The 21057-nt window shown below is 40.9% G+C and overlaps 1 protein-coding gene across 4 annotated transcripts in view; it reads right to left on the bottom strand.

Annotated features, from left to right (window-relative positions):
* SHROOM3 (shroom family member 3) overlaps positions 1-21057 on the bottom strand; it is a 281729-nt gene that overhangs the window by 166083 nt on the left and 94589 nt on the right. For all 4 annotated transcript variants that reach the window (XM_039845506.1, XM_039845507.1, XM_039845509.1 and 1 more), the window contains exon 2: positions 17193-17347. In XM_039845506.1, the coding sequence (XP_039701440.1) occupies positions 17193-17347 (155 nt within the window). The remainder of the gene's footprint in view (positions 1-17192; positions 17348-21057) is intronic.

The following is a 21057-nucleotide window of genomic DNA, read 5'->3' as shown; positions in this document are numbered from 1 at the left end:
ATTCTAGACTCCCCACCCCTACTTTTTACCTCTACATAAATTAACTTTGTCTGCTGTTGCCTAGTTTAAATCTTAATCATAAGAAATTGATAATGGATTTAATTGCTTCAGGTCTGAAAGAAATAAAACTGGGTTTAAATAAATAAAGGTACAACGGAAAAGAGTCATCATAAACCCAACAACACGATGGAGCCCACGAACTTAGCCAAGTGCTTCTTCGTGTTCTGATGCTTGTTACTTTCACACACCTAGTCTTTCAGTGAACTATCATTTCCCATAAGCCAAGTATGTACTTGTCAATGCATAGACTATCTCAGTTAAGCATTAAAAGAACTCTCTGAGATGCAAATTTAGATAAAATTTATTCCAGCTCTATGGCTAAAGAAAACTGGACCTGTGGTAGTTTATGCAGCTAGATCCACATAGCCCAAACTTGAAGTCTAGATTCAAAGGCAGGGCTATTACAAAGCCCAGGTACTTTTCCAGAATATGATAAACTTTAATTCTTAACCTGGAGCATAATAAATCTAATTCAGTTTAAAATCTGACTAGGATTCATATTATAAAGATTCACGGTGGTGTTGAAAGTTATTGGTGTTGAAAAGTATTGAAAGCTGATGTTTATTATCTAGGTACTTTTATTTTTAAAACAATAAACACAGTAAAAAATATACATATATCACCATTATTAGTATAGGTCCTATCCTATCTTTATTTCCTGGGCTTATGAGAATGTTGTCTTATACAAATAGAGTTTGAGACAGGAAGCAGATTTGGGCATCTAAGATTTTCTCTCTCTCAGGAAATTTGTGCATCACAGAAGTGGGATTAGAGCAGTGGTGGCTACAGAATTTCCTATAAGAGGAGCTTCCTGGTGGCAAGTGAATTATGAAAGTGTCGCAGGGAACTTGTCTTGAAGCTGTGTTCTGCATAGTAAGTTCAGTGTTTTTACTTAGACTTGAAACAGTTTTCTAAAGACACTTTCATTCATTCCTTAATGACTTAAGAAAACGTGAATCATTTATATTAAGGATGTTATTTTACTGGGTGGGCAACTAATGCATATCATTAGGAGGCAGAGAAGGGGTCTAAAATCCCGCCATCTACAAATACCACTCCCTCATTGCTGTCTCTAATCACCTAATGCCAGATGATTGGCAGAGTAGAATGAGAAAGGGACCTGGAAGACCTCCTATTCAAGCCAATGGACAGAATACAATGCCAGGCCCTCTCTGGTGGCTCATCCTTTTAGCAGATGGGGAGAAGCTGGTGGCTTGATAATACTTATTACGTAGAAGGATATAGACCACTAGGAGTTCATTTATGCCCAAGGCTTTTTTGCCTGACATATGCAAAAATTCTGAGTCTACATTACCTTTTATCTCAATAGCCACAGAGACCAACTGTCTTATTTGAATTCTAGGGTCAGATCTATTTCACCAGCGTCTTTTTACACTTTAGATAGCTTGGAAACTCAACTAAGATCTGGTGAGATACCCAAATTTACCAAGAGCATCTGTTTCAGAATTTAGATCTGAACTCTAACAGCCAGGCTTACGTTCCACAGATAACCAGTCAAGTTAGCCATGCGACCTTTCCTCAGATCAATACCTATTGCTTAAGTGAAGCCATTTTTAACTCGCAACTCTAATCTTTGCTTAGTCATCAAATTCCTTATTTTATTTTTAGTTAAAAATATTTTTTTTTAATCATGGTAAAATACACAGAACATAAAATGTACCATCTTAACCATTTCCGAGTGTACAGTTCAGCGGCATGGAGTACATTCACACTGCTGTGCAGCCATCACCATCACCCATCTCCAGAACTTCCGTTTCACAAAACTGAAACTCTGTACCCACGTAACAATAACTCCCCAGTCGCCCGCCCCCCACCCTGCCCCCAAGCCTTGGACACCACCATTCCACTTTCCGTATCCATGAATTTGACTACTTTAGGTACTTCACATAAGTGAATTTATACAGTTATTCGTTTTTTTGTGACTGGCTTATTTCACTTAACATAACGTCCTCAAGTTTCATCTATGTTATAGCACGTATCAGAATTTTCTTCCTTTTTTGAAGGCTGCAAATTCCTTTCTTTTTAACCAAAAATGTTTTGAGTTTATCTAGCAAGTTAATCAATCAACTAGATTGAGGAGGAGTATTTGATCTGTTCAATAAGACTTTAAGCTCGGAACCCTTAAGAGAGGAAGTAAGAGAATTTGCTGAAATCTTTAATGCCCGGGTTTTTAGCATGCATCAGAATCACCTGGAAAGCTTGGTAAACCATTGACTGCCAGGCCAAATCCCCAGAGTTTCTGATTCAGCAGGACCAGAGGAGGGCCTAAGAATTTGCATTTCATATGAGTTCCTGGTCAGTGACCACAGTTTTGAGAACCATTGTAACATATACAGGGTTAAGCCTAGAGGATTCCAATAACTAATTTCTTTCCATAGTGCAAAGAAGACATCCCCCCGCCTAAGACAGGAGTCTTGCAGTTACAGAAGAAAGGAAGCATACAGCAGCCTAAGAAATAGCAAGGCAGCCCAGCCCTTGTGATAAAAAGGTATTCTGGGAATAAGGGAGAGAGTGGTGGCAAGTCACACTGTCAGAACCAAGTTCTGATTTCACCTCTCCGGCCTCAGGGAGAAGAATGCAAACATGTAAGGTAGATGAGGGGAATGTCCAGGGCGTCAGAGAATCTTGGCTCCATTGCTCCACTGAAACTCTAAGAGAAGATGACTGTGGGGAGGGCCTGGCACAGCTCAACTTAGACAGATGTCAGAGGTCAGCCAGTGGACTTGGAATGAGGTACCCATGATTCTGGGGTGAAGTCCTGGGTCAGGGTTGCTGGAATAAAGAACTTGGCAGACGCTAAAGTGTCTGAAGCTAGTGGGAGCTGAGCAGAGGCTGAGTCTACCAGTGGAAGGTTGGCAGTGATCCCCAGGGGGAACACCCCAGCCAGAACGGACCATGGATTCACCAGACTTCAACACTGGAAGTCAACAATGACGGGAACACCACAGGTAGAGTCTAGAGACCAAGGGACATTGTGTTCTAAGACCTGCAATCACTACTGCTCCGAACCCGCAGTTACTATTTTGCAAAGCAGCTGGGCAGTAGAGATGGAAGATGGCATGTGAGAAGGGAGCATTTTATGTTAGAGACTAAGCACCATCTCCAAGGACTACTCACACAATTAGACCAGACTAGTCTTAAACTTGGTTAGGACTAAAAGTTTGTTTCCTTGCTAACCAGCAAGTGTGGGTTTGTGAGGAAGACCAGATTAAGTTTAGACAGCATAAAGAATCTACCTTTTTTTTCCTGTACATCTAAGTTGCCATGTGACTAGGATTGTTATATAAAATCAAAGACATACTTTTACTAAGAAATTACTTGTTTATATGAAATTCAAATACAATTGGGCATCCTGTATTTTGATTTGCTAAGTTTGGCAACTCTACATGTGACCTACTATGGCATATGTACGTGTGGTCATAAAGTTATTAGAGTGTGCCTTCATTGCATTGCCTATTTAGCCCATAAATCTCAATCATTATACAGTCTCATTGTGCCAATTGAGAATAATTGTCAGAGCTAAACCCCAGTTTATGCATACTGGGTTTCAAGCTTGTGTTATTTCAGAAACAGTCCGGTGGCAGAGGAAAACTAGCTTGGGATAAACCTTCCCTGCAGACAGTCTAAAAAGGGGCAAATCCATACCTGAAACACTTTCTTTTCACTATATTCAAGACAGGGATTGTCACATTTGAATTATCCCAATATACCTGTAAGATGATTTCCAAAAGTGTGATATGAGCAATTTAACTGTACTTTCAGGATATCTGTTGTACCACCCAATCCTCATCTCCAGGGTCTACCATCACCGGCCACAAAAACTCCCTGCTGACTGTACTGGGAGAAGCCCTCACAGGAGCTGGGTCAGCCACCCATACTGTCATGGCCAAGCTCAGCTTTATGAAGTTGAGATCACCTTCTGTCCATGACTTGAAGGCTTCTAATGGCAAGACATCTCTCTCTCTTTCTCTCTCTCTCTCTCTCTCTCTCTCTCTCTCTCTCTCTCTCTATATATATATATATATATATATATATATATATATATATACACACATATATATATATGTATATATATATATATACTCATCATTATATTGTTATATATGTATGTACATATATATATACATCACACACATGTGTGTGTGTGTGTGTGTGTGTGTGTGTGTGTGTGTGTGTGTGTGTGTATCTCCACAGATAGCTCCAAACAATTTGTCACAGAGATAACACCATCAGGAACATATTTTTTTTTATGTTAAGGTATTGATAACTTGCAAAATCACTTTAAAAAATATGAATAGCTTTACTACTACCATTTTATATCAATGTAAGAATGTAATGTTCTCAAAGGACTTCAGATTTTCTTAGCTATGTCTTTGGAGCTTAGAAACTCATTCTCCTGCAAGGTTCAGAGGGAGCAGAAATCGAAAGGCAAGTTTGAATGAGGAACCAGGAAAGAGACAGGTGTGGAAGAACAATTCCTAAAAGAGGAACGATTTGAGGGAGAAGGGGTGGGGGTGTGCAGCGAGCAGTGGGTACTGAAATGAGGAGGAGCCAGGGGCTTCATTAGGGTCCTGGCAAGAACGGAACCCCAAAGATACCTTTCATCTCCTTCAGAAGCTGGATTAGACCCTCCGCTGAATCCATCCTGCAATGGGTAAGTATTCACTAGTCTAGCACTTAAATTCAACGTCATTTATCAAGTATCTACTATTTGAAAGATAAGTGATAAAATCTCATATGTACTCTTACAAAACAATGACTGTTTCAATGATTGAAATGCCTTATTAATCAGGTATTTCAACCATTTAAAAATTACAGAACAAACTATGATTAGAATCAAGCTATGGGACTTTTTAGTTTTGTTTTGTTTGGGGGGAAAGTAGAAAATGATGAGCTTGTACTCACATCTTAATGACCATAAAATCCTTTGTCACTTCTCCCACTTCTTTCTGCATCGTTTCTCCCATTTCTATTTTCATTGGCATGTGGACTTGCTCCCATCAAATGAGTTAGACAAGATGGGAAGGTTAATTTATTTAAGAGAAGGTGAATCAACACTGTTAGGGAAACAAAAGGCACCAGTGTGTACTGTCTTGAAAGCAAAACAAAAGCAAAACAAATAAAAGCATCGGTGGAAACCAAACTGTGATTGCCCAGAAGCTGAAGAACCCACCCACAGAAAACCAGTTCATCTGAACATCTATTGGCTTAAAAGCTTGGGCTTCTGTGTCAGATAGACTGGAATTCAACTCTACACTTCATAGAGGTGTCCCCTTGGCGAGGCTGCCCTATTGAAAGTCTGTTTCCTCTTCTGTAAAATGGAGTGATAATCACATCTACTTTATGGGGTTGTTGTGAGAATTAAATGAGAGGAAGAAATGCTTAGCACACCCCAGGACTGACAAGTGAGAGCTCTCAAATTATTTATTTAAAAGTGGCAGGCTGACTCGTACATCAAAATTGATTCCTAGAGATAATATTTTACATTTGACCCCAAAGAATCTACTTCTTCAGAACCTACCATGAATCTTATGAATGTGAATGCCCAGTGTTCCAGTTCAGGCACCACATGTATATTCAATGCCAAGTGCCCCCATTCTTTTACCCCCGTTCCTTAATTTTAGAATGTTAATCTCAAGAAGTCTTAATTCTAATACCACCCACGTCATCTGCATTTAGGGGCCAGGACAGGGGTGTCTACAGATTATTACACAAGAAGAAAAGCCCTCTCACTATTGTAGGACTGTTCCTAAAATATCAACAATAAATGAATCTTTTTCTAGACATTTTATTGGAAGTTCTCAAAATTCAATTTGCAACTATAAGATGCCTTGTAAACTCACAAGTTTGCAAAGAGGAGAAATACAAGATAGATGAACTAAAACAAAACACCGTAGGTCCTAAATTCCTAAAAATAAGCTTATTTTCTGCCCGTTAGTGTCTCATGGAGTGACTTGGAGTTTTAACCTCTGCCCCTGACTTTGAGAGAGTGATGGAAAGGGGATTAGGAATCATGAAGAAAAGGTGAAAGGGCTCTTAATCCAAACACCGCGCAGCCCAGGTTGCACTTTCCCAGGAGTTCCCACAGACCAACGCAGGTCCTCACGCTCATCAAGTCCGCGTTGCTGTTAGGAAGGTGTCAGATGTAAAACAGTGTAAACAGAGTGACACAGAGGCCATTCCTGCTTCGTGACCTGTACCAGAACGGTCTATTTTTAGAAACTGCTGCAAACTGCTTTGCCCTTGGAAAGCAGGCAGGCCACACGCTAATGCTATTTTTGAACATTTTTGTGCATTTGGTTGTGTTCTAACATGTTTGGGAAGGAGTTTGGAGAAGGTGAGAACCATCTCTGATCTCTATTTACAGTCGAAAATCTGAATTTTACTTACACATCATGGCCAAGAAGCATGAAGCTAGTCTTTCACTTCAAGGAATAATTGTGGAGTTGCTCAAACTGACAGGGATCCCATTCCTCTGGGTCTTAAATAGGCCAATGAGGCAAGGAAAGACCCAGAGGGATGACCTCACCCAGCCAGAGGAAGGAGCACGTTTAGTGCTGCAGGCTGCCTGCTTCAGCAGGTGTTAAGAGTTACTGGCTAAGTTTGTACAATGCAGGTTTCCCGCCAGAGAGTCTGATTTAGGAAGGAGTACAGGGATTTGCATGTAAAACAGGTACCGCAGCTGATTTTGATGGTCTGATTTTCACACTTTGAGGAAAACTATTATAGGAAAAAGAAAACATGAAAGATGCTGAAGAGAGAGAAAGGAGAATCGTCAAATAAAACACATACACACCAAATTATCAGTTCCTGCCATCATCAAGAAAGGGAAAGCCACAAGATTAAAGCGAAGAAGAGCACTGGCCTCGGAATCGTTATGGATGCCCTGACAGAGCCTGCTTGCTATTAGAAAACCTGGCTCCTCTTCCTAAATCCATGTTTCTAGTTTTGTAGCCTAAGGCTAAGCCCTTCCATTTCTGGGTGCTTCAACTTTCACAAAGCAGGCAGCAATTTCTCCAGAATGACCCCTCTCCGGGTCAGAGGAGAGGCTTTGCCAGTGAACTCTGACCCCGCCTACCCCCATATAAAAGTTCTTTTACATCTACAGTCATTATTAGCATGTCACCTTTTCCCACTGCTTATTTTTTTCTGACAAATTTGATTTCTGTCCAGATTGGGTTTGACTTTCACTGGCAGGAAACATCAGCCCCCATACACCTTGAATCTTGCTGTCTCACCCACATCTTTTAGGCTTTCTTGCAGTAAAACCAAGCTAAAAGTAGGGAAGAAACCTTTTAGTAAAGGATGGAGATGCCTCCACTTGACAAGTATTTGCAGAGTACTGGTACCGCAGCTGCTCAGTAACCAGTCACTGATTGAAAAAAGGGCACTAAACCCAGGGTCAAGGTTTTTTCTTGACACACGTTGTCTTTAGTGTCACAACCTTCACACAAAATAGGGATGATTGTCTTCACTTCTCAGAGGAAAAAAAGAAAAGTGAGTGGCAAAGTCAGTCGACCCAGACCTCACAGTAAGGGACAGGGCTGCAAACCCAGTTCTCTCAGATTCAAAGCCAGTGCTCCTAACCATTGCATGGCACTGCAGGGGAGGGAACAATAATTGGAAACAAACACAAACTGCCATGTGATGAGGTGACTGCAAAGGCCCATCTTCCAGTGAGGCTTATAGAAGCTGGGGGCACAGAGAAGGGTGGGCCCTGCCACAGGAAGCATCCTGAAGGTCAGGGTCCTAGCACCTAACCCCCAAGCAAAGGCTGGCAAGGTGAGGCACAGGCAGAAAGGTGCAAGGGAGTTAGGTCAATCCCGCTCATGGTGGGGAGAAAGGCCTTCAAATGCGATTTTTCTTTGGTGGGGGATACAGTTGCAAAGTGTGGTCAGTTTAGTGATGAGACTCTTGACCATAAGGGAACAGAGAAGGAAGTGAGGACGAGCCCAGCCTGCCGGTCCCAATGAACTCAATGCCAGAAGGACTCTGTCCAATGAAATAATTCGTAACAGCCAACATTTATACAGCAACTTACTACACCAGTGAGGGAGATAGTTATTATATCCATTTACCAAGTGATAAGACTGGGGTAGAGGTTTAGGCAGTCGACTAGTAGATGGTAAAGCTGGGATTCAGTCAGGCAACGTGGCTCAGAGCCTGTGCTTCTGACCACCATGCCGCACAGCAGCTACTGGCTATATTTTTTTACTTTCATTTCACAAATATTCACTGAGTGCATATTAGATGCTCATTCCATGCCAGGCCCTGGAAATGCTACGCTGAATAAAATCTAATGAGAGAACACAGAATGAATAAATTTGTGAGTGCATGTATCACAGGTAAAAAATAAAAAACAAGGAGTGTTGGAAATATGATAGGAGGGGGCTGCAATTTTTAACTGGCTGTACATTTGAGGGAAGGCCGACATCTGAGCAAATAAGCGAAGTGAGGGAGAAAATCAAAAGCGTTCAATTGATAGAAATTTTGATTTTTTTAAAAAAATACTTAAATAACATACAGCCACTAGTGAAAAAACAATGGTTCTCTTTCATCATTTGCTCCTTTAATAACGAAGGTGAAGGACAAGTGATTATGAAAATGTCTCACTCCTGTGACAATCCTATGAGACTATCTTAGGAGTCCAGGGCTCACAAGCCCTGCTTATTTACAACCAATAGATAACAATGGCCAATTCCTAAGTGACACCTGTAAAGAAACATCTCAAAGAATCTTTTCAAAATTTTCCTTAGAATCACTGTCTTCATGAAAACAACATAGCTACCTTCCCACGTAAACAGTAAACATACTAACCAAGCAACTATCCGCTGAGGATAATTTTACACCTCCCACCCACTAAACAAAGACAGCATCAGACAAGAGTTTGACAGCAGAATAAGGGGGGAGTGAGAAAATCACATTTTTCAAATGCACTGACAAACAGCACTAAGCAATCTAGCAGCTAGTGGAGAGAGAGTGACGTGGGTCTGTAGACCAGAGAAGCAGTTGAACAAACATTTTAGTGACAGAGGCAAAGGCACAGAGGTATAATTTTACCAAGGACTGACTAGGCTCTTTAGAACTGCCACATGCTATGGCACCAGCAGCAACAGAACCATGAGGAGACAGACACAAATTGGAGGTTGACACTTTAATTAGCAGTGGTCAAAAGAAAAAGAACCTTAGGGGTCATCTGAAGTCAGAAGGACCCAAGGGTTTCTCTGCCTTTTGAAGGCTAAGTATTTGTGTAGGGTTCTCAATGCTCTCAAACCTATACTTTAACCTTTTCCCCAGGAACCTATTAGGATACCTGTGATCTTGGAGCAGTCATAATTAAATGAGACATAAAATATATATAATTCAGAAGGAAAGTAAAACATTGGAATTATCCAGAATAGGACAAAACTGCCAGGACAAAACAGCAAGCTCTGATTTCCCACTAAGGATTCTGGAAACCATTTCTCTACCTCTCACTCCCAAGAAATAGAGCACTTGTGCTAAGGCTATACAAAGTGTAATTTTTTAAATTGCAAATGAATATTCCATAGGGATAGATAGATGCTCACATGCTTATTCCATTCTAGTACCTCTCGACATTGTCTTCATGTAGTATGTCCCATTAGATTGGATAAGTTCAATGGCATCAAGCCATCTTTCTTTCATGATTTATTTCATGGGGGTACCACTCAGAAATGACATGTAGAGTGAACATGGCAACTGCAGTATGATGGGTATGGCTTTACCCGCTCAAAATGGCTAGACGGCCCCCAAACCTACTGGTAAAAATGAACTCTTAGAGCAAAGTGTGATAACAAGGCTCAAGTCACAGAGATGTTCTGAGGGTGGGCCACAAGTGCTGCCCCCCGACAACCCCTCCCCTGCCCACTCCTATTTGCCAGTAGAAATATCACTTAATGAGCTTTAGAAAAAATTACGCCTCCATATATCAGTAATGAGAAACAAAGCTCACAGAAATGCAAGGGCAGGAGCCACTGGTGGGGCAGCCCTCTCTGATCCCAGAGTCTGAAAATCAGCAGCAGGATTCTCTTTCTGCACCTAATTCTCACCATTACAAGGCTTTGTTCTACTCCCTGCCTCTCTGCTTGCCTTCTTGATTCTCCTCCTGCTACTACCCTTAAATCCCTTTCCCCTCTGTGTGTCTTTCTTCTATCTCCTAGTTTCTTTCTACCTACTTGCTGTTTCTCTATCATTTCAACTTACGGCTAAACCAGTGGTTTTCAAACTTCACTGCATGTTAGAATCACCCAGATCACTTTAAAAATGTCCAGTGCCAGGCTACATCATATACCAATTAAATTAGAATGGGGGGGTGCGGGGTGGGTATGACCCAGGCATTAGTTAGTTAGTTTATTTGTTTTATTAACTCCCTATGTAATTCCAATGTGTAGGCCAGTTTGAGGAGCAGCTTTCAGTCATATTGATTCAAGGATGCAGAAGTGCAAATGTTTGGTTCATGTTCTAAATCAGAATCATCCAAGCTTATTTGTTCTAGCTGATGTGCCCACATCTAGAGTTGGGAGAAAGGGTTCCCCAGTAACATTTGTGTGATCTCAGAACTCAGACTTATGTCCTAAGTGGTCGGACAGATACTTGAGTGCCATTCTTTCATGGTTAGGAATGGGGGGGTGGTGACTCCCGCTTGGAATACATTTGTCTGAGGTAAAACCATGTTATCCCAGGAATGAAACCAGGTCTTTTATCATCAAACCTCCTTCACTGGGAAACAATACAGCATTCCTTTGTGTGTGGTTAGTGTTCAGTGCATAGCCAGTGAGCATATGTAACCCAGTGAATAAAAATAGTGGTTATCATTATGTACTACAGGAAAAAAATGTCCCTTTTCTCATTACAGTAAGGGAGTCTTATTGCATACCTCTCAGGAAACCTAATAATGTGTTACATGAATTTTCCATGGGAAGGAACAACTGGTTAGGAAATCAAATACTATACTCCTAGACAGTGACATTCAAACCTACGACTCCAGACAAGCCAAAAACTGCTCCAAGTATGGTCCCAGCAGGATTGAAATACCTCCTCAAAGCATACTGAGCAAATTCCCATGATGCCAGGGCTCTTGGAAAAGTTTCTGGGGGGTCAAAGGCCACTGCAGCTGCCTCCTTCCCCTCCTCTCAACCACTTGCTCAAGTGGAAAAAATGTTTAAAGGGTAAGTTACCACAGTTCTCAGTTATACTGATTTCCCCTCTGGGGAAGCCTAATCCTGGGTCCCAAAATGTGATGCAAACTGTACTGAAGTTCGGGATCTGTATTCATGACCCGAGTATTTGCCAGTCCTTTGCTCAAATTAAGACTTGCAAAGAACAGAAGAAAAAATAACACATGAAGTAATGGTGGGAGGCCGAGGTGGGGATGAGAGGGTCATCACAGGTGTTAGGGAGGCATGTCGAGGTGAGTGCTGTCATATGAGACATGGAAAGCTCCCAACACAGAAGTCACAAGAATTTCACTGCCACCAGTCTGGCTGCCACTACAGCCCCGAGCTCTCCTCAGAGGGCGCTGCTTAACACACCCTTTTCCTGCCCACCATAGAGGACTTAGCCTAGAGCACAGCATGAGGCCCTTTCTTTTATCTTGACAGGCAATTCTTAGAACTTAACATGGAAGAAAAATCTTTCTCATTTGCTTTCTGTGTCCACGTGAGGGAGAGAAGGCCATGTGTTTTATGTACATAGGTGAGTACCTGGAGCTTCAAGGACAGTCTTGCAATTGCCTGTGAAAAGATGACTGCTCCTTTTCTATTTGTCCTCAACTCCTACTGCCAGCCCACTTGAGAATTATATTTTGATATCATAATTCTCCCAAAGGCCACATACTGTGTTGTCTAAAGAACATTACATTTTCAAATTGCTCAGTCTGTGCCACATGTGCCTATATGATCTAAACATTTAATTCCATAGAATGAAGATGCCCCAAGAGATGACAGACACGTGCCTCAAGAGCCCGCTTCTGCAGTCTGAGGGCCTTCTTCCGTAGCTCGGCCTCCCGCCAATGAGCTTCGACTTGTTTCAGAATTTGAGCTCTTTCTACTTAAGTTCTCTAGAGAAGATGGTCTTTTTTTTTAAGTCCCCATTGTGAACCTGGGCCTACTTGGTACTGTCCTTTAAAACTACATTTCCCCTTAGCAAAAAGGTTACAATCAGAAACTTAAAAACCCGTATGTTCTCATTGGCACAAACAAGTCAAATCAATACCTTAACAAGAACAATCATAAAACAATTCATTCAGGTAAATTCTCATGGGCTGAGATTGTGTAATAGATGCTCCTTGTGGAATGATTATTTAATATTTTATTACGATGAAGCATTTTCAGATACACTACCTTATTTCATCCTCATAGTGACTTAGCGGGGAAGATATGAGCACTCTTCTCCATGTTAAGAAGAAACTCTGTTTCAGAGAGATTGACTCGTGCCCCTGACACCATCGCCAGAAGGCAGCAGAGCTGAGTCAGAATCCAAACGATATGCACTCCTCTTCCGCTCACCGTTTGCCATTTCATATCTGAGAACCGGCAACTTGGTGCTGGCACAATCCGGCTTAGAGACTGTCAGTTTATAAGGAAAAAGCAGATGTTTTTTATGTTCTAAAAAGTTCAACCCTCTCTTCAAACTTCGTTGCTTTAAAAATAGGGAGTTCTGTTCAATTTACTTTTTAATGAATTGCTCTTAATGAATGGTTTCTTTAAACCTTCAGAATAGTTAAAAAGAGGCATTATGTGGTTAATCAGTTTAAGTTGCTTTAAGACTATAGATGCTTTTTAAGGAAATAGAGTCAGGTAGGCGTGGGTAGGGGAGGAGGGGTAGCAAAATAGTGGGAAGGATGTGGGGAGGAAAGGGAGGAAATAATGATAATATTCCAAGAAATTCTTTTCTATTATAAACTGTAACCATGAGTTGGAAAAGGAAGTGATTTGTAAAATCCTTTTTTTTTTTTTAGTAGTAGTTAATAGAGTTAATTTTGTATTCTTTAAGAGGGACTTAAAAAGCATTCCGTTCATTACCAGAGACCTCTTTCAAGATCACTGACTTGCAAATCCTGGGTAAGTTACAGTCTCACAGCTCAATCTAGACACAAAAAAATCACAGAAATCTGACACAGAGGTAGCAAGTGTGTGAGCCACCCATCCCATTCCATTCCAATAACGTCATCTCGCCAGTTTATAAAAGGAACTGTTCTGCTAACTCTCAGAAATGTGGGATGGTTTTTTTGCGGGGGGGGAGGAGGCCGAGTATGGGCTCTAGTGTTGTGGTGAACTTAATTTCATCATCATTTTTGTTAAAAGGGAAGAAGCAGCTGTAAAGCAACATATAGTTTTATTTCCAGAGGCTGAAGGAGAACCTCAAGTTAGGTGGATGTTCAAAGCATGGAAGTGCGTTCACTGCCTCTGAACTCTTGCAGGAAGTTCAAGGTCGGGAATCACCTCTTCATTTAACAGTTTTTCCTAGAAGAGTTAAAAGTCAATTTATTGGGGTTTTTGTTTTGTTTTTCCTTTTTCTCTGTTTTTTAAGCATCACAAATATTTCTAAATGGAGGAGGCAATAAGGTTTCAGAAAGCATTGATTCACTGCTCGAGGTGCCAAGAGGCCTCAAGTCGTATGTTCTCAGATCCTGAGATCCTCATTTTGGTACTAGTGAGTACCAGAACAACCAGAAAGACCATTTCCTCAACACCGTCATCCCATTAACTGGGACCCCCAATCATAGTCTGTGTTCTAGAGATTAAAGTAGACTTCTTGAAGGAGGTAATTTACTTAACCAATATGCATTTTATTTTCGGTAGACTTCATGCTTTAATCACAATGCTATGTACTGTATGTAACATATTTCTTCTCATTTAACCCTAACTATCTGGTGAGGCAAGAATTGGAGATACTAAACGACTCGCCCAGGGTCACAGAGCTAGTGCCTAATGCCATTAGGCTTCAAATCTAGGCAGAGTCGAACCTGCATCACCATCTCATATGTCCTCTCTCCTATGAAGAATGAATCTGACTTTCACATGGCTTATATGAGCCTTGCAAACAAATATAAAACAATCACCATGAAATATGTCCCAAAACTTTTCTTTGCCACACAAACCAACAAACCATTGATACCAAACTTAGGGGTAGGATACTATTTGGCAAAAATAGCACTTTGATGCAGAAGGTTGGGAGGCTGGCTTTGCCAAGAAAAATGGGAGAGGTCTGCTGGAGGTGGGCATCAGAATTGGGATTACATGTCCATCAGTTACAATGCTATTCTGATTATCCAACTCCAGGACAAGAATCTGAGTCTCAGTTCTGGGTAAGAACATGAGTTTAGATGAATACCAACAATGAACCCCAACAGTCTATTCTGAAGGGGAATTGTAGCCTCCTATGTTTTAAATTTAAATTCTGGGTTATCAGTAATAGCACTGAGTATATCCACAGTATGGGTAATACTTTGCATTACCCACAGGGATGTTAAATCAAACCTGAAGATCCTTGCCTTGGTTAGTTTCCATTTTAAATGTTACCTGGTTCTAAGATATACATTTTACACATATCTGCCAAATAAAGTGTTGATTTGGAGTTTGGTTTGGATTATTAACTCTTATTTACGTGCATGTCTTCTTTCCTAATTTTCATCCTTTGTACCATCCTCGCAGTCCACGAAGGTTTTCCTTCTTCAATTTTCCTTCAGCTGGGAGATGTGTTTTCCTTTGGGAAAGTCTTTTCTTTGGCCCACTTCTTATTTCACTATTTCTTCTCCGTTTATCCACCACGAGCTGCAGACCTTCCCTCTGTGTACCCAGCAGCAGACACATCCTTTGTTCCTGCAGCATCCGCTCTCCCTCCTCCTAGCCCAGAACCAAACCTGCCTTCTTTGTGGATCGGCAGACCTTGTATGGTCTCTGACCCACAACTCACTTGAAACTTTGCATTTCTCTTGTCATTGTTGCCTTTTAAGAAGGTGTTTCTACTTTTGATTGTTTTTGGTCACTGGGTAAAACACTCTCAAAACTTATATAAACACCACCACTCTGCTCTGCATTCTTGGCATTTTTATGATGGATGTGGAAACAGGCCCCAAACTAACTTTAAGAGAAGAAGAAGCTGCTGATATATAAATTTTCACTACAGAAGAAGATTTCCCTGGGAAACAAAACCACCAATTATGTTTCCAGGAAGCCACCTTAATCTTTTTTTTAAAGAGTTTGGGAATCGCTTAAGAAAAGAAGGAAAACTAACAAATGAAATGTTATAAGTCACCCTGTCACGAATAAAGAGAGGGAAATGAAACTCTCAGGACGTGACGTGTGCCAAGGTATAAAGGCAGGACTTCTCAAGAAAGTGACAGCTCTACTAAATACAAAGTCAGATTAATCCAGAGCAAAGGGGCTTCTACCCACTTTTCTGAAAGGTCAGGGAGGAGGGTCCACCCATCTCTGCCAAGACATGTTCGTAATCCCCAACTCTAGGTATGTGTGAGAAGTAAAGACAGCCTCCTTTCCTCAAACTCTGAGCATTCAACTATAAAAATCAATACACAACAGATGAGATAAGACATATTCAAAAGGCATCTTAGAGACAAAATGTTTCCCACACCAGAAGCAGAGAGTGCAAGGACTCTTCAGTAACCTTATCGATCATATTAGCATGTCTAAAGAAAGAATGTGTCAGTCAGAAAGGGGATTTTGTGTGGACAGGCAGAGAAGAAGCAAGATTGGAGAGGAGCGCTTGGCAGCATGATTCCCTGCAGTCCAGAGGGTTAAGGGCCCTGACTCATCAGTGCTAGCATGTGGGCCGCCTGGCAGACATGTCCCTAAAGGGAAGACGGACCATCTGGCCTCCAGAGCAGATGCCGGCACACTCTGGCGCCTCAGACCCACTCTCTTCACTGAGTCTGAGATCACCGTGCAATTACGGTCAGACTTCCCAGTTAGCTTTCTTGTGGAGATAAAGTATACTGACGCACGTCCCACTTAGAGTTGTCTTTTTCAAAATGAGTTAATGCATTGACATTCTGGTGTATATCCTTCAATTTCCTGTGAGTTTGGATAATGTGAATTAACATTCCTAAATTCCATGAGCTCCTGGGCACTGTCATGACCAGTTCTGTATTTGTTAGGCTGTGGACCAGCCCCTTTAGAACGGTAAATTCATTAAGGGGATATACTGGGGGGAGGGCTTCTCGATAATCATGCAGCCAACATATTTGGTAATGTGGCAGTACTCCTCCATTTTATCATATGCCTCTCTAACCTAATCCAGAATCAACAATAATGATCAAATATTGTACATTTACTACATACTTACACTTTATTCATTAAATCTTCATAATGCTTTTTTGAGGAAGAAATTATTATTTCCATTTTATAAATGAGGAAATTGAGGCTTAGGGAGGCCCAAGGTCATATAGTTTGCAAATGACAAGGCCAGATTTCAACCCCAGGACTGTCTCTTGTTCTGCTAAAAGAAGTAACATAAATCTTGTGTCACCATCAACCAGAAGGCATAACCAGAAGCCAGCATTGCCACTTTTCATAGCAGGAAACAGAGCAGCTCTCTCCAGAGGTTAATCTAACACCAGAGTCCCGTCAAAACACATCGGGAGTGTGGATTTCTCTGTCAGTCCTCAACAGACAAATGTCAGTGTTCTCAAGTTCAGCTTTGTGTTCCAATGCCAAAGTGAGTTCAAAACCTTCAACACTCTTCTAGACACATGGAACAGGCCTAATGGTTCTGAGCCTTCCTACCCATCTGTTTGAGAAATTGGCCACTGTGTTTGGAGGACTACTTGCTTTACTCAAATCTGCGCCTCCTAAAGTTTGGCCCACAAAAAATGAGTTGGCCAAAACTCATTAATCAAGGCAGTGAGGGAGAACTCTGCCAAGACAATACCTGCTGGGAAAGCTAGTGTTTTAAAAGAGGAGAGGTGTCTGAAATGTCTTCACCCCCTTCCTCTTTATATGCCACATGATAGGCGAGAAAAAAAGGAAAAATGGGGGTCGGGGGAAGGCATAATGATCCCCAGGGTGAGGTTTAGAGAGCCAGGTACCAGAGGTGGGGCAGGTGGGGGCGGCGAAGGCGGCGGAGCCTACCTGCGGACCACCAGCCGGAGGGTCTTGTAGGATCCTTTCACCAGGGAAACGGCCTCCCTTCTGGAGCTGCTGAGCGCAACCTCGTTGATGTGCACCACCTCATCCCCGGCCCTCAGCCTGCAGCTCACCACGTCCGCTTTGCCCCCTTCTTCGATCTGCTCGGAGAGACGACAGAGCCACACATGAGCTGCTCTGGGTACTGCGCAGACTCCACAGAGCCCAACACAACAGGAGCAATCCGGCCGCACTCAGCCAACTTGAAGGTAAGCTGCAAGTAGGCAGGGCGTGTCTCCTGTTCTCACGCCCTCCACACCCACCACCCTGCCTGTGCACAGAGGAACCTCAGAAACATTAGTGGAAGGTTTGAAAGAACTTGGTTTCCATCCAAAAGTCACTGTCCCATGGCACTGACGACCCCCACCTCTTCATATCGTCAACTTTCGAAGTCTACTCAAAGCTCCTTTTTCATTCCTTTAGAAGTTGAGTTCTTCTTATCTCATTTTTGATCTAAAATTATAATTCATTGGATAAATAAACTGTACTACATCCGGACAATAGAATATTACTCAGCGCTAAAAAGAAATGAACTATCGGGGCATGAAAAGACATGGAGGAATCTTAAATGCATATTACTAAGTGAAAGAAGCCAATCCAAAAAAGGTACACACTGTGTAATTCCAACTACATGACATTCTGGAAAAGGCAAAACTAGTAGAAATATCAGTAGTTGCCAGGGTTGGGGAGGGAGGGATGAATAGGCAGAAAACCGGATGTTTAGGGCAGTGACACTACTCTGTGCGACACCACCAGGGCAGATACCTGACATTGCATCACAGAATGTACACCAACGAGAGTGAGCTGTGTAAACCATGGTGATAATGATGCATGCGTAGGTTCCTTCGTGTAACGAGTATACCACCTTGGTAGGGGTGTAGGTAACGGGGGAGGCTGCACAGGGGACGGGGAACAGGAGCACTGTATATGGGAACTCTCTGTTTTCCGCTCAATTTTGCTGTGAACCAAAAACTGCTGTAAAAAGAGTCTGTTAAAAATTATAATTCATTCAACAAAATGATTTAACTCTTGCTTTATCCCCGAAATTGTTCCAGGTGCTACTAAGGTGTAAGAGTGGACAAAACAGACAGAAACCCTTTCTCTTCTGGTAATTGGAGCAGAGGCAGAGAAGCAAACACTAATCATAATAAACAAGTGCCTGATGTGGGATACTAGAAGCTGATGATGTGCTTTGGAAACCAATAGAACAAAGCGATACTAGATCCAGTGCCATATGCCAGTGGATACTGTAGGATGTCAATAATGATGAAAGGGAATATAAAGGGGGAAAAAAAGCAAGTAAATAAAACGTGACCAATATTTTCTCTTATTTCAATAATTATTCTCCAGAATTGCCCACATGTTCAAAAACCTCCAATAGATCTTAATATATTTAAAATGGACCAACTTCCTATAAGGAATTTGTAAATTTGACCCTTGTTAGCTTTTATTTTATTCTTAATAATTAAAATAATATATGCTAAAGTCAATATTTTAATTAATTTATTTATCGATGTTTATGAATTTGTTAAGAAATCATTATATGGTCATTAGTTTCTTATAAAGCATGAAAGTAATATAGAAATTGTGTAAAAAGAGAGAGTCTTACTCCTGCTCCCTCCATGTTACTCTCTGAAGGTAACCACTGTTTACAGTTTCACTTATGAATTTCTCTCTAAGTTGCAGGCTCCTCATCCCTAAAATGGGGATAAAAATCACTCTCACCTCACAGAGCTGCAGAGGAGTAATGAGACTGACTAGTCATATGAATGGGTAAACAATTCGTGGCTTATAGTAAGATTTCAAAAGTGGTAGCTACTGTTTTCATAAATCACGTATCATGAAGATATTTCCATTCATGAAACAGTCTACTATAACATCTTGATATGAATGTAACACGATGTATTTACCCATTTTCTATTGATGGTCATTTCCTCCTTCTGCCTTTCTATTTTTTTTGTCCTACTAAACTTCCCTGCCAACCATCTCTAAGTTTTCTTTTTCCTCCACACACTGAGCACACTCTAACTTCAAGGTTGTTCAGGTTTTCTTTCTACTTGGGTCACCACCTGCAACACCCTTAAGCCACCTATAAAAACTGCAATATGCCATGATGTTTAAGAGCTAGTGCTCTGGAACCAGACTATATGGCTCTGTCGCTTACTAGCGGAGTGACTTTGACCAGGTTATTTAACTTTACTGTGTCTCAGTTTCCTCTTTTGCAAGATGATAGTACTTACCACAGAGATTGTTGTGAAGATTAAGTGAGTTCATGCAAGTGCTTAAACAGTGCCTGGCACATAGGACATATTCAACAAAAGTTATCTCTAGTTACTACCCATTCTTTGAGGCCAAGTTCAAATTTTGTCTCCTATAAGCCTTTCTAGGCCTCTCATTAATACCCACCTTACCCTCTCACCTTTGCAATCTGTCCTTTAAGAAGTAACCCTTTTTACCTCCATTTTCAGAGAATCAATTGAATAAATTGATATAAATAATACATAAACTGTGAACGACATCTAAGGAGTTTATTATTTTTATACTACTTTGACATGCTGCTTGTAGTGATCACACCCTGTCTTTGAGGAGAGCTACCTGTGCCTGTTCCCTGCCCACAGTTCCCCAGCTTGGGCTGTGAACTCTTTGAACTCTTTGAGGAACCATGACCCCAGAATTCCTCCCCAGAGCTTTGCACAAAGGACTCCTCAGAAAATATTGGTTCATTCATTCGACAAATATTTACTGAGCATATACCGTGTGCTATTTATGGAGCAAAAAGTTGGGGGTACAATGATGAACACCACAGACACAGTCCTGCTCAAGTGCAGTTTGTGGAATTGAATCCCTTCTGTATTCTTTGCCAACATTTTCCATACAATGAGAATGAGACCTAGGAAATGAACAATTTTTTTTTATATAAAAAAGGAAGTTAAGAAGGCTCAATTGTATAGCTTGTATTATATCTTTCTCATGACTGATTTAATGTGAAAGCAAACATTATGAGGAAGAATAGCAAACAGATTTTATTGTTGTTCACTGTTCTCATAAACTGTATAACCCTTTGTATTTACAGAGTTTCTCAGAATCTCTTCACTTTGCATAGAACTTTTAGGTTGAAAATACTTTTAAAAAGTCAATTAATATAATTGTTTATAAAATTTAAAAAACTGGGGGCTGGAAAGATTTTTTGAAGTGGTATTTGTTTAATAAACATTGGGCACCTACTATGTATTTTGATTCTCAAATTTCTCCAAACTCTCTCTTAATGATTCATACTGTCTTGAGGTTTTAATTATTACTGGAGATGATTTTAGACCTTTTCTCTAACACCGATCTTTTGCATAAGCCCCTATCCTATGTTTTCAGTTTCTTTTTTTCTCTTTCTCCGTTTTTCCTCCAAATACCCATCCTTCATTATGAAACTTCTTATTAACCCAGACAGAATCTCTCTTTTTCCTCTAAATGATCTCTACCTGCCTTGAAACAAGCCACAATTATTACCTTTGTCATGGATATTTTTTTTAATTTAATTTTCTTAATTTTTAATTTTTAAGTTACAGTTGACAGACAATATTATATTAGTTTTAGGTGTACAACATAGTGACAGACGTTTAATTTATATACCTTACGAAGTGATCACTCCAATAAGTCTAGTACCCACTGTGATTTCTGATCGTGCCCTGTGTTCACACTTCTAGATTTCAAACTCCCCGAGGTCAGACTCTTGATGAACACACTCATTCTTTCATTCATCCACAAGAATTTTTTCGAGCACCTACCATGTGTCAGGCACTGTTCTAGGCTGGGGGAA

The sequence above is a fragment of the Pteropus medius genome, unplaced genomic scaffold, assembly GCF_902729225.1.
Source record: "Pteropus medius unplaced genomic scaffold, Ma_sr-lr_union100, whole genome shotgun sequence".
Taxonomy (NCBI): domain Eukaryota; kingdom Metazoa; phylum Chordata; class Mammalia; order Chiroptera; family Pteropodidae; genus Pteropus; species Pteropus medius.
Note: the sequence above shows the minus strand (reverse complement) of the source record. Positions and strands in the feature narration are given on the sequence as shown.